The sequence below is a fragment of the Panthera tigris genome, chromosome A1 (genome assembly GCF_018350195.1).
Source record: "Panthera tigris isolate Pti1 chromosome A1, P.tigris_Pti1_mat1.1, whole genome shotgun sequence".
Classification (NCBI taxonomy): domain Eukaryota; kingdom Metazoa; phylum Chordata; class Mammalia; order Carnivora; family Felidae; genus Panthera; species Panthera tigris.
The window spans coordinates 206,780,062-206,794,950 of record NC_056660.1 but is presented as its reverse complement, the minus strand read 5'-3'; the positions used below and the strand labels follow the sequence as shown (position 1 = coordinate 206,794,950).

The following is a 14,889-nucleotide window of genomic DNA, read 5'->3' as shown; positions in this document are numbered from 1 at the left end:
GGCAATTCAGTAGGGCCACTCTTCAGAAGCTCCAATGGGCCTTTGCAATATTAATCATTAATCATTAATCATTATTCATGATTAATTTAATGATTAATTCATTAATCATTAATTAATCATTAATCATTATTTAATCAATGAGTTTTAAAAATAAACAAAAGCTTCTGAAATATGAGGTTGGGGCTGGGGAATGGATTATAAAAGTTTGAGGTAACTGGTGTTGAAAAAGTTTGGAAAAACTGATTTAATCTAATTCTATAATTTCCAGATGAGCAAACGGGGCAGGGGGAGATAAATAAATTACCCAATCTCACATCACCATTCATTACTAGTAAAGCCAGCATTATGATTTGCATATTTTGGAAGTTGTGAAAAAATTACTTAACATGGGATTTTCCTGTGTGTTAGGGTTTTGCATTTTGTATCATGGTGTTTAGTGTTCTTAGCATTTGGAACCCAAATGCCCCATGTTTTGTTTTGGAGATGCTTTGGGAATGAATATGTGAGTAGGGAACACCCTACTCCAAACAGTAGGCCAAATTTTCTGTAAAGTGGTTAAAAAAAAAAAAAACAGTTCCACAGAGGTAATTGAAAAACAAAAACCTTCAAACGAGGCTTTGTAGTAAAGAGGTACCATAAAAGTCTAATTAATTTCAAAGTCCGTTCTTCCATTCTTCATAATTTTAGGGTAGCCCTCATTTATATCTACTCTAGTTAAAACAGTACTTTAAACAGAGCACATAATTAAACTGTTAGTGGATGAATCTGCAAAAAGAAAACTTATTTTTGACTCTTCTACAGTTTTAATCTTAAATGTGCATACTAAATGCATACATTCTTATCAAATAATTAACATATATTCACAATTAACAATCAGGGGCAATCTTTATACAAAAATTCTGCTACAGCTATAATTTTTGAAAACATTTATCCCTCCAGCAAGTTCTACCTTTTTCAAGATAGATACTTTGAATGAAGAATATAAGATACAATCATAATTAGCGGTTCAAACAATGGTTTTCCTTCTTGTGGAATGTCTTAAAATTTCCTTCCTTATATTTCTTTATTCTTTGTCCTCATGTTTCTTTAGACAACACAGTCATTTCTTCTTCTTCTTCTTCTTTTTTTTTTTTTTTAGGAAGGGGAGGTCTACTGATGGTCTCAGAGAAGCGCCTTCATAATTGTTGCTGAGGCAGAAATGGAATATTTAATAATTCTACATCTCATTGACGCAGTCTTCCAAGATGTTAAGATCATTTTCTAAGTCCAAAGTTTCAAAATTTCGTAAAGATAATCAGAATTTTAAAACAAATGGTAATAAGTCGTTTCGGAGTTCATTTTCTGTGATATCCAATAATAGGTCAGCTAAAGCTCAGATTTCATACTGGCGTCAAATGAACACGGCAGAATGAACATAGCTGAGACCTAGTCATTGTCATAGATGCAACCTGAAAAAAAAAAACAACAACAACGAATTTCAATGTAGTTATATAGAACACATATCTTCTAAGTGTTCCAAGGTTAGAAATGTGGGTGATTCACACTCCTCTGATTTAGGATTTAAAAAATGTAGAACTGGCTCACTTTATGAAAAAGTAGTTAAATGGAAGACCCTATATGTTCATTGCTCGGTATGCAATCCTAACAGAGTTTCTGGATAGATTTACTCTTTATCAAAATTAGACTCAGGAGTATTTTATCTGGCATTTAAATGTACTCTTTGGTAGTTATTCTAATTGAGATTAAAGATGTTAAAATCCAGCAAGAATCATGTTTAAAAGGAAACTAAAAGACCACATGATTAACTCCATGTATCATTTCAGTTGAGATTAATTTTTTAGATCTTAATTTATAAATATGTGATGCTAAGAGAATATTAATGAGCATTATAGGTTATAAAATAAGTACCTACTAATTGGTCAAGTATGCGTATTTTTGTGTATGAAAGTAATTCATAGTAAGATTAATGGTATAATGAATACTCACCAATTATTTTCATACTTCTGTTTTCAAAGAAAATACATAAGATTCTTGCTTGATTTTCAGTCATGTGCAAAGATAATTTTTTAAAATTATACCACGGCATTTACCTTTCCTAACATTTTCAAGTGATTCAAATTCTGATCAGATTAGAAAGCTCTAATTTATCCAGCAAGCTATTTTTAGTATTTGTAAGAATGAATTCACTGTTACTGTTCTCTGCGGTGGGTGCCATGTGAAACTTACCATCAGCAATATCATCATAGATCTCTCCATCACTGTAAATGCAGAAAATAATTTTTATCTTAAAGAAGGTATCGTCTTAACATTAAGGCAATATTTAGATTAAAAAGTTAATCATATGATTTTATATGACACAATAAAGCATTTAAGGCTGAGAAGTTACATGTTATGCTTTTATAAGTGGGAAAAAACTTCATATTCATTTACATTGTCTTTCGTTGGCTTAGCCTAATCTTCTGTTCTATTCTAAAAATAACCAAAAAACCCACAACTTATTCCATATCATAGACACACAAAATAATGGAAACGTGCCTCAAGAACATGCACCATGCTTTATCATCTTTGGATCCAACCATGTGCCTAGCACACAGCTATATCTGGTAAGAAAAGCTTATTAAGTTTGTTGAACTGAACAAGCTGAAAAATCATGGCATGATACTCCACTGGGGGCCCTAATGGATTTCTTTAAAAAATGTATTTATTTAAGTAATCCCTACACCCCACATGGGGCTTGAACTCACAACCTCGAGATCAAGTCATGTGCTCCTCTGACTGAGCCAACCAGGTGCCCCGTGGATTCTTTATATTTGTTAATATCAGATTTATACTTTTACTTGAACTTCAAATGTTGAATGAAATAGAATACATTTGGCATAGGAAGTAGGTGCACCATTTTTGCATGTTTCTAATTATAATTTGTAAATATTAATTATAAGATATGTAAATATTTGTGACAAAATGAGTAGCCAAGATGTGATTATTATGATGATTCTTATGTCATATAATTCTAAAAATATTTATAGTTATAGGTTACATGCATAATAATGGTTCTAGCGACTTTTACATATTTTGGTTTTAGTTGGTCCTGAATCTTTGTGAAATATTCTATTTTACATACCTACTGAATCCCTCCTATATACCAGGAGATATAAATATGAGTGAGATACGGGTGCCTGGGTGGCTCAGTTGGTTAAGTGTCCGACTCTTGATTTCAGTTCAGGCCATGATCTCACAGTTCGTGAGTTCAAGCCCCACATTGGGCTCTCTGCTGTCAGCACAGAGCCTGCTTCAGATCCTCTGTCCCCCTCTCTGCCCCTCCCCTCCTTGCTTGCTCCCTCTCTCTCAAAAATAAAAATAAGCTTAAAAAATAAAAATAAAAATAAAATAAATATGAGATACAAGCTTTGATTTCAAGAAGCTTACAGTCTAATGGAGGAAATAATGATATATAAGTAATTAAAATAGAAAGTATTATAAATGCTAATATAGCCTTGAAGTGTAGGCTACAGTTTCAAAGTTCAGAAACACAAGGTGACTGTCAGACCAGACCCGTTTTGGGTTCCTGTACTGCCTCTGTGCTTTTATCATGGAAGCAGCAGCAGGCCCTCCAAGTTGGGGCTACTATGGCAGATGCTATGAGTTGCCTATGTCTTCTGTTTGGATCCTCTGAGACTGAGGGAGAGTTTGGCTCTTGGAAATCTGATATAAATGCAAAGAGGACAGATTTTCCTATCATTCATTCAATAAACATTAAGTATCAATTCACTTCAATAGATGGTGAACCAATAATTACTTAGAGTATACTTTCTAAATTCTCTCTTAATCATCCTGTAATAATCACTGATGAAGATGTGGTCCTATGGTTTGCCACATATTCTTTCTTGAAATCTGTATCTTTCATAAAATAGAAAAGTCCCTTGCCTACCATCGTGATTAAGGTTCTGAGAAAAATAAATATATTATGATTATCTTTCTTTTGACTCTTTACTAGTTTTCTGACAAAGCATTTGGCATTGATTTGTCTCTTTCTGATTAGTGTCGGTTGTTTATGGATATACTTTGTGAACCTTCCTTGACTTTATTATAATGCAGAATTCTGTAAATCTTTATGTTGGCATATGACCTGATAATGGAGGTCATTTCTTGCACTGATATGCTTGGAACAGTATCTTATAACGTTTGAGGGGGGACTCTAACAGCACACTGGTAACAGGCTGTGACAACATCTTATTCATAAGAATAGAAGAAACATTGACGACTATCTTTTTTTGGGCATGCTTCCAAAAAGACAACTTAATACTCTACTATGCCTAGTGTGAGTAAAGAAAAGCCCTCAACTGGGGGCCAAATTACTAACAGGTGACATTAGCACCTATTGTGTAGATACTAATTGGTCCCTGATTAATTCAATTCAACCAACTGCATTAATCAATAAGTGAAAGGCAAAATACTTATGAAAGTGTTAGTGGTTTTGACCTGTCTCCAATGTTTGCCATGTCTGTCTCCAATGAATGTGAACTGTATACTCATGAATGAGAAGGGTTCTTGTCTATTTAGAAGAGTAACACTTTATGAAAACCTTAACTTTATTAGGTATTACGATATTGACATTAGTATAGCATATTGTTTTAAAATTTATTTATGATAGTTTAGTAGGTTGTATTATTTAAATGATATTAGGAATCTTTCTTAAAGAAGAGCACAGGATTCTTTTTATAAGTATAGTAGGAGAAGGAAATGAGCTTACTTATCCACCAAGTAACTCCGAAGAACATAACCATCTATGAAAAAAAAGAAAAGTAAATTTTATTAATAGTACAGCATTGAAAAATCTTTACTGTTTCTTTTAAGAAAGTGAAAAAGAATGGAATAACTAATATGATGTAATGTGATCTGATATACTGAATAATTAGATCTATCTCCAAATATGATCTATTTTTCTTACTTGTGTCCACTTTTCTCTCCTTCCTTTCTTCTCCTTTTCTAACTTTTCTCTCTCTCTCCTACACCTCTCTTTTCCTCCGCTTACACTCTTTCCCCTTAAAGAGAAACAAACTATCTTAAGTTACTGCAAGTTGGCACACAAGCCTCTTCCACATTTCCACATTTTACCCTATTTCTTCGAGGTGTTATCCATGTGCCCCAGTCTTGTGAAGAATATGCAGTTTCTCCAAATACAAAAGTAGTTCATAAATAGGTATTCCAAATACCACCGATCAGAACCTTAACTTATAAAATGTGATTAGGTTGAACGGAGTCAAAACCGTGTTCAACTCCCTTCTCAGCTCAGCAATCTGGTGATTACTTGGGGGAGGATGGAATGGTTTGTATGCCCAGTGTGGAAGATCTTCCACTGCTGCTTTTGCCATTTGACCATGCCTTTTCATCTTTTGTGAATCAGATCATTAGTTTTTAAATTAAACTAATTTTTTACAGAGAGTCAGTGAGCGAGCCAGAGTGGTAGAAAGAGAGAGAATCTTAAAAAGTCTCTACACCCTTTGCAGAGCCTGACACAGGGCTTGATCCCATGATCTGAGATCAGGACCTGAGCCGAAATCAAGAGTCAGAAACTCAACTGACTGAGCCACTCAGGCACACCTCCCTTTCTTAAATTTAATTTTGTTTTTGAAACAAAACATTATTAGAAGAACACATACCAGGCAGTCTAGTGATTCCCTGTTAAATAGAAAATAGACCCATTTTATGCAAGAAAGCAAAGATTTTTTTTGAGTACCTTATCTGTGCCTCTATTGTGCAAAATAATCCTAAGAAAAAATATAAACGATTTTTCCTGAAAAAAAAAATGTCTGTTGACATTTAATTAGTATTACTAACATTTGGAATTCGTAGTTTTGGATTGGCACCTAAACACTACTGTATGCTTGAGATTGGTACCATTTACTGCCTTGTCAATATAGCCTCTAAATTCTTTCACTGAATCAATCTATTGGGCTTGGTCCACTTTAGATATAAGTTTTATTAGAGTAAATGTGTAAAAAATTATAAACCAGGAAACTCATAGACAAAGATTAATACAAATAATAATAAACTTACTTAGACACACTGATGTCATATTGCCATTGACTTAACATGCAAAAACATTTTTTAAAAAAGCTGGGATCATACAAGTGAAACTCTAGATTAAAACTTAAGAAAATGAATTTTTCCTTGAAATATTCCAGGGTAAAAAGAACTCCATCGAAATATTTTACCAAGAAATTCACCACTTTTTTAAGAAATATTTTTTTAATGCTTATTTATTTTTATGAGAGAGAGAGAGAGAGAGAGAAAGAGGGAGGGCACGTGCACATGAGCAGGGGAGGGGCAGAGAGAGAGGAGGGTAGAGAATCCAAAGCAAGCTCTGAGCTGTCAGCACAGAGCCCGACATGGGGCTTGAACCCACGAACCACGAGATCATCGCCTGAGCTGAAGTTGGATGCTCAATCTACTGAGCCACCTGGGCGCCCCAAGAAATTCACCACTTTTTAATGAAAACTTTATTAAAATCCTATTTGGAAAAGGAAAAATCAAGGTTCTCTTTGAATTCCTGTAGTATGGAAATAATATAGCATACGTCAAAATGATAAAAGAGCAATAATGTAATATTTTCCTCAGAGTACGAAAAGTCAGACCTTGTTATACCTTCCTTTTTTATTTCAGTTAAAGCAAAAGTAGGAAAAATTATTAATGTAAGAACATCTAAAATTAACATCCTTGGTTTCTTTTATATCACAGTTCTTTTATCGATTTCATGTTAACAGACTTCTAAAAAAAATTAAGGTATATATCATAATTTAACACCATTTTTAAAGGGGAATAAGCTTGTCTCTCACAAACTCAATCTATATGTGTCTCTCAAAAGAGAAAATCTGTGCAGATAACAAGTTTTTAGAAGAAATTTTGGATTTTGTGTCAAGGTCCCAATAGCTGAAATCTGTCTGTACCTGTACTGATGTTTGGGGCTAAAATAAAATGTGAAGAGTGCTCTATAGACAGTAATGGTCACAAACTCCCCACTAGTTAAAATTGGTGGTTCTGCTTATGTTTGAATTTTTTTCCTTAGAATAGAGTGGGAAATAGGGGCGCCTGGGTGGCTTGGTTGATTAAACATCCAACTCTTGGTTTTGGCTCAGGTGATGATCTCATAGTTTCATGACTCTGAGCCACCCCTCATTGGGCTCTGTGCTGACAGCACAAAGCCTGTTTGGGGTTCTCCCTCTCCCTCTCTCTCTGCCCCTCCCCTGCTCACACTCTCTGTCTCTCCCCAAAATAAGTAAATAAACACTAAATTTTTAAAAAAAATTGGGAAATAAAAGAATACAATAATAAGTGTTCTCATGATATATTCATGTTTAAATTAATAATTTAAAAAAATGACATGTATGAGCTGAAGCTTTTACAGTGGAGGTAATCTCATTGTGAGCTGTTCAGGCTTTGCAAAGTCTCTGAACTAAAATTAGAAGATACAAAATTAGGAAAATGTTTAAGAGATTATAAATGGCTGCCAGAGGTTGGACTTACTCCAGCATTGAATATATTTCTGGTTTTGTTTTTTTTTTTTTTTAGTCTTTATAATATTAAAGGAAATAAAGAACAAAACAAAGAGAATATAATCACCATTTTTGGATCTTAAAGTTTTCTATTTTCCTGTGCTTTTAGATAATCTACTTTCAAAAACTCATTTATGCTAAAATTTGTAAGTAAGCAATAAACAGTCCTTCGCATGACCAAAGTTAGTAACTAATGATATACAGCTTAATAGCCTGTCTTCACAAAATTAATTATAAAATACATATTCTTCTAGATTCTAAAGCCCCTATTACATTTCCTCCTATATCTTGCCTGTGTGAGAGCTCTAAGGAATGGCTTTCTCTTTTGTTGAATGCTCTGTTGTTGCTGTTGCTTGTGTGTGTGAGATAAATAAATATGACTGATTGTGAACATTATCTCAGAAACATGTATCAAGGAGATGCAGTGTGGGATGTACTGTATTCCTCTATTTTAGCTTTCTGAAGTGATGTGATAATTTGGGGCTCATTAGCTGTAAAATTACTATTGTATAGCATCGTTACAGGGTTAATGACTTTTAATAGAGCATAGGTTTTGATGTCTAGTACCTTTAAAAAATCTCTAAAACTTCATTCTCTTAAAAGCATGATTCATGACAGTGTAAAAACAAGTGACTTACCATGAATTTTTATATTTTATATAATCTCCCCATTATAGTCCCTAGAAATAATTTTTTTTTGCAGTAGAAAAATGATCTCCTTGCTTAAATGTTCCATGTACATCCATTATAAGGAAAATTAATGAAAAATATGAAGGAAATGAACAAAAAAGTCATCACGGCTCCATACCACGTAGAATGGTCGCCATGTTTACTGTGGGTGCTGGCATACCACGGATTCTCACACAAAATATGAATTTATTATTTGGAAACTTCACATTCATAAAGCAGAACAGTGGCTTGAAACAAATGTTCTGAATTATGCGGTGGGTTAGAGCTAACTGAGAAAGTAATACCCCTGCCTTACATGTGCCAGTTCTCAGGATTGACTCACCTTCCAGAAGGTTGTTGTGAATAAAATTATGAAGGAAATACAAAATCATCTTTGGAAAAGTAGAAAATATCTTCATTCTAATGTTTCCAAATTTTTTACTTAGTAATAAGCAACAAAAAAAGTAATATTTTTTTAATTATTTCATTTGTTCTAACAAGTCCAGATATAAAGTTAAATTTACTCAACTTGACTTCACACAGTTTAAAAACAATAAAGTCATGTTGCATAGATTTACCTCAGCAAATGGAATAATATCTGACTTCAAGGAAACATGGTCATAATATAACAGACAGAAAAAAATAAAACACTGTGTATAAGACTAGATATAAATTATTAGCCTTGTGTTATAGAAACATTCTCTCTCCCTCTCTTCTTTCTCTCTGTCTCTATTTATTTCTAGGGCTTCAAATCAGTAGACTTTTAAAATTTCTGAATTAAAAAAATTTTCTTCAGTGAGCATGTTTTATATTAAACTGAAAACAAAATAACTTAAGGAAAGAAATGATCAAGTGGATTTGAGAAAATCCAAACTCTCTTTGAAATTCCCCTTTCTTAGATGCCCAAAGGAAATGGAGAACATTTTAACCACAAATAATTCAGTTCATGTCTCCTTCCACACTTTTTATAGACAATTTTTTCTCTGGTGACAGGAGGTGGAAAAACCCACAGCTTATGAGACATTGAGTTGTGGAATATGTGCAAATATTAGTGAGAAATTCTAAACATTGGGGAATGTGCCAGAAATACATATTTAAGATCTCAACACCTCTGCGATATGTGTTTCCATAAGTCAGTGGGTGAACTGATCAAATGTGATAATGCTTGTGAAAGTGGCTTGTACTCCACTCCACAATGGGAAGAGATTATTGTTCATGCTTTCACCTCTAATTTCTACCATTACAAAATAAGTTGAAGTAAACTATGCTTTCTTTTCTCTGATGGATTGAAGAATGGAAAGTAAGGAAAATGTTAGGGTTACCATGGTGTTGGATTGCAAATGCCTTTATGGCGGTCAGATGTAGAAACAAGGAACTGAAAGATTTAAAATCTCCTAAATGATACATAACAAGCAAACCACATCACTAAAGCTAAGATGGAGAACTTCTGTCTTCTAGCAAGTGAAACTATTCCATAGACTTCTTCCTGTGTGTGTCTATATGTCAGACTTTCATCTGGTTTTCCAACTGCAATCTCCAAATTGTTATATTCAGTTTAGTAAGCCAGCCCTGAGCAAGGTGCCAGGCACCAGATGTACTGGCAATACAATGTTGAGAACATTTCAGTGAAGCTACTCTCAAGCTCAGAGGCTAATAAGAATAATAGATTGGTAAAACAGTAAGGACAATTACAGGGACAAAAGCCATAGCATGGTGGGACAGAGGAGAGATGAACTGTGATTGGTGACTGGGGAGCAGGGAGTGGATGTGCTCCCAATTTTAGATGACAAGTGGATTGTTGTTAATAGACAACTAGGGAGGCACCTGGGTGGCTCAGTCGGTTACGCATCTGTCTCTTGATTTCAGCTCAGATTGCGATCTCACGCTATGGGAGATCGAGCCCCGTGTCCGGCTGCGCGCTGAGTGTGGGACCTGCTTGGGATTCTCTCTCCCTCTCACTCTGCCCCTCTCCCACTTGCATGATCTCTCTCTCTTTCAAAATAAATAGTTTTGTTTATAGTTATTAATAGTTCAAAATAGTTATTAATAGTTATTAATAGTTCAAAATAAATAGTTTCTCTTTCAAAATAAAAAAATAGACAGTTATGGGCATTCGAAGTAGAATGAAATAGCACGGAAAGATAAAATAGCATGGCATATTCAGGGAATGACAAGGAAGTGATATATATTTTTGGAGTGTCAGTTGCAGATGGAGAATAGTTGATGAGCCTGAAGACAGATCTAAAGAGTTTTATGTATTAGCCTAAAGACTTTGTGTTTTTAAAAAAATATTTGAACAACAGTGTGGCAGGTGGATTGGATGAGAGTAACAGTAAGGTAGACATATCATTTGAAAGGCTATTGCAATAATCTAGATGAAGAAGGGTTAAATCTACACAATTATCCCAAATCCTATAGACGTACATGAAGAATGGATCAGAAATTAGGGAAACTAAGAACATCAAGGATCCAGTTCAAGGAAGGAATAAGCAGGAGGTTTAGAGAAATTAAGAAAAGCAGGAAATTTGGCAAAATAAAAGTGAAATTAAGCAGATATGATAATTAAAATTTGGAATAATGCTTAACATGAAAGGTAACAATAGATGCTCCAGGTGGCCTTGCCCATAGACCTTCACCCTCACCACACCAGTGACTTTGGTTCACTCAACTTTCAACTGACAGCACTTGCATTTTTTTTTTTTTAAACAGATTTCTTTTCTTTGGCTTCAAAGCTCTTCGTCAGCTTGCCCAGTATCCTGAGTGGCTCACCACCTGCCCAGGAGTTAGGCTTCAACTTCACATGGACAGGAGTTGATGTATAAGCATCGCGATTTATTTCCCACTGGGTGGGATAACACTGCCACTCTGAGTTCCTAACTGGAATAAGCTCCAATTATTCAAGTGGCAACCTTTTCCATAACAAGGCTTTGTTGACTGCCTTTCTCTTCCTGTCCACTTTTCTACTTGCGCATGATTTTTTCCCAGAATCACCTCCTAAATGGGGAAGCCAAGCTAAGACAAAGCCCAGCCAAAGAAAGTATCTAAATAAAAAGCAACAGGTACACAAGTGCTACTGGTTTAATCATCAGGTTTCCATTCTGTTTGGGATGGACCCCAAATCACCTAAGACTTGAATTAGTTATCAGTGAGCTTAGGAATTGTAAAGTGCACTTGGTATTGCACCAGAAACAAATGATAAAAGTTACATGGAACCCTTGATTGTTGTCTATCGGCACTTCATGTAATCTTTCCACTTCTCGTTTTTAACTGATGATAAATTCTAAGAGGGTAGTAGCCCTCCCGTATTCATAGCAGTATTCAGAATTAATGTATCCAAATAGGAAGGGATAGCAGATTACAAAATCATCCCTGAGTAGTTACTATTTTCTTCATTCTTTTTTTTTGAATGTTTATTTATTTTTGAGACAGAGACAGACAGAGTGAGAGCAGGGGAGGGGCAGAGAGAGAGGGAGACACAGAATCGGAAGCAGGCTCCGCGTTATCAGCACAGAGCCCGACGTGGGGCTTGAACTCACAAATCACAAGATCATGACCTGAGCCCAAGTCTGACGCTTAACTGACTGAGCCACCCAGGCGTCCCTATTTTCTTCATTCTTAAGGTCCACTGGCTTCTAGGAAGTTAAGGGTCTCTTTCAAATTTCTGTTTCTGGTGCCATATCTTCTTGCTCATCTACATCTATACAAGTTGTTGATGAGGTCATTTACACCTTTGTTACTCAAGAGTTTGTTCCGTGAACCTCAGCATCAATTACCTGGCAACTTGGTAAAATGCAGAATGTTACACCTCATCTCAGACCTACTGAATTAGAATCTGCGTTTTTGACAAGATTCTCATGTGAGGTGTATGTACGTTCAAACTGAAGACCATTGCTTTAGATGGGATTAGTTGCTAAAGACAAGAATCTCAGGACAGCGTGGCAAGGTTGGTCTGAGGCTTGTGCCCTGGGGAAAGGGCCACATGACAAGTACTAGGATAATTTTCTCTTATGAAAAAGCAGAGAAAAGAAAACAGGTTCACTTAGGCTCATCACCTCAATCAGCCGCTATTGGCTGTTTAGATAATTTCTTTTATTTACATAATTTTTTGATATGGGTATAAGTCCTATCCCACATGAAGCAGGCTTCTTCCTTCTCTTTCTATTGTGTCATGAGAATTTCCGCACATTAATATCATAGTCATCATGTAAATATTCAGGCTGATATATTAATCATAACTTACTTCATACTTTTTAAAATTTTTAAACATTTATTTATTTATTTATTTATTTATTTTAATATGAAATTTATTGTCAAATTGGTTTCCATACAACACCCCGTGCTCATCCCAACAGGTGCCCTCCAAAATTTTTAAACTTTTAAATATTTTTTCTGACCCTTTAATGCATAGAGTTTTTCTGCATTTAAAGCTATTCCTTGCGTTGCATCCTCACAAATGTTAGTGTGGATGTGGGTTTTCTTTGTCTCCTGGAGCACTGTCTACACATTATCTCCAGTGACCTTTGAGTGTTAATACTACACTACTCATGCCTTTTATCCTTTGTATCCACATTCCATTTTCTCCTTTTGAAAGCCAACCACACCTCCTCCATGATAACTTTAGATCCATTTCCCCAACCTTGAGTCACTGGTTTTATTCTTAAAACTCCCATTTCAGTTCCTGTCCCTGAGTCACCTTCCTGTCATTAAAATTCGACTCAGAGTTCATGTTTCCACACAGACTGGCCAAGCTGATATGGGGCAGCCACGCTGACCATTCAATTTTAAATACAGGGCACATAATTTTGAATTACTCTTCCCCGGACTTTAAGTGAAATAAGCTTCTTTTTAAAGTTTGACAAAAACATTTCCATCTGTCAGTTTTAATAGCTGATAAAGTCAAAGAAGACAGGGACTCTCTTGTGTTCATTTGGAAGAGTATGTTGTATTAAGTGTGTCCAAATAGGAAATGAAAACAAGTAAATTTGCAAGGTAGGAAAACTGGAAATTCTGCATGTGACATGTGCTGTATAATTTCAAAACCAGATGACAGTAAGAGCCACTCACTGCTTAGCACAGTGGTTCTTGCTTCAGTATACTTAAGAATAAGCTAGGGATCTTATGATCACAGGTTCCATCTGCCACCCCCCAGAGCTCATGACTTAGCAGGTCAAGAGTGGGGCCAGGCAACTGTGATTTTAATACACAAAGGGTTTTCTGATGCTGGTGGTCTGTGGGACTGCATTTTGGGAAGTACTAATTTGGCATTACTTTGGCACCACAGTGCCGAATATAGCAGGTGAGAAACGATAAAGGATGAAAATAAGATACGCTGATTTCAGCACCGCAAATCTCTAGTTTCTTAATGTTTTCCACAATTCATAAAGCATAGAAAAAACAAAGTTAATAAAACAGGGGTGATCAGGAAAACGTCTGATTATTAAATCCTAGAATGCCATATTGACAAAGAGTAAGCAGTGACTTACATTTCCCTTCTTCATTCCTGCAGAGAACTTTCGTATCATCAGTGCTTTGTATAACTTCGAGAGATTCACCGGGCTTCACCTGTAGATCTCTGGTCCCCCACCTTTTAGAAGTTAAGGAGGGTGCAACTTTGGTTGAATATAAAACTCTAATTTCACCATCATACTGGAAAAATACAAACATTTATATTATTGATTGATGTGTATTATTAAAGTAATCCATTTACTGACAAATTTATTAAGAAAGTCTTTGCTAGGGCGCCTGGGTGGCTCAGTTGTTTAAGCATCTGACTTTGTCTCAGGTCATGATCTCACGCATGGTTCGTGAGTTTGATCGTGCATCGGGTGAGCTGGAGCCCGGCCTCGGGTAAGCCCTGCTTGTCTCTCTCTCTCTCCCTCTCAAAAAAAAAAAAAAAAAAAAAGTCTTTGCCAAACAAGCAAATAATAACGTAAAAGCATTACAGAAAAATTTTTGAGAGAAAAGCTACTCATAATCTCACGAAACTAATATAATCATAATTTTTAAAATTAAAAAAATTTTAAGTGTACACGTGTGTTGATTTGATACACTCATATGTTGCAAAATGATTAGCAGTGTAGCTTTACCTAACACCTCTATCGTTTCACATGATTACCACTTTTTGTGGTGAGAACACTTAAGATTTACTCTCTTTACAACTTCCAAGTATATAAGACAGTATTGCTAACTATAATCACCAGGCTATACCTGAGACCCCTAAAGTTCGTTCATCTCATAACTGAAAGTATGTACCCCTTTGACCAATATCTCCTCCATCCGCCCACCCCAGCCTCTGGTAATTATCACTGTACCTTGTTTTTGTGAGTTTGGCCTTTGAAGAGTCCACATATAAGTGATATTATAGAGTATTGTCTTTCTCTGTCTGACTTATCTCACTTAGCATAAGGCCCTTAGGGTTGTCACAGTGGCAGGATTTCCTTCTTTTTCATAATTAATATTCCATTACATATACATCATATCTTTGTTTTATCCATTCTAGTTTTAGATTATCCTCTTACTAAAGTTCAAAGAACAACTAAATGTAAATGATTATTGCAGTGTATATAGTGCATGTATGAGACTTCACTTAATTTGTTATAAAATAAATTAAAATCTAAAGTAAATTTTGTAGTAAATAAAGGAGTTAGGATGGATAACTCACATTGATA

At 35.2% G+C, this 14,889-nt stretch overlaps 1 protein-coding gene across 4 annotated transcripts in view; it reads right to left on the bottom strand.

The window, feature by feature from the left end:
• Nucleotides 1-404: 404 nt before the first annotated feature.
• The window catches only part of FYB1 (FYN binding protein 1), a 161,088-nt gene continuing 146,603 nt past the window's right edge, over nt 405-14,889 (bottom strand). For all 4 annotated transcript variants that reach the window (XM_015543518.2, XM_007095452.3, XM_015543519.2 and 1 more), the window contains 4 exons: nt 13,705-13,867; nt 4,751-4,784; nt 2,227-2,258; nt 405-1,448 (listed from right to left, as the gene is read on the bottom strand). In XM_015543518.2, the coding sequence (XP_015399004.1) occupies nt 1,426-1,448; nt 2,227-2,258; nt 4,751-4,784; nt 13,705-13,867 (252 nt within the window). In that variant the 3' untranslated portion in view covers nt 405-1,425. The remainder of the gene's footprint in view (nt 1,449-2,226; nt 2,259-4,750; nt 4,785-13,704; nt 13,868-14,889) is intronic.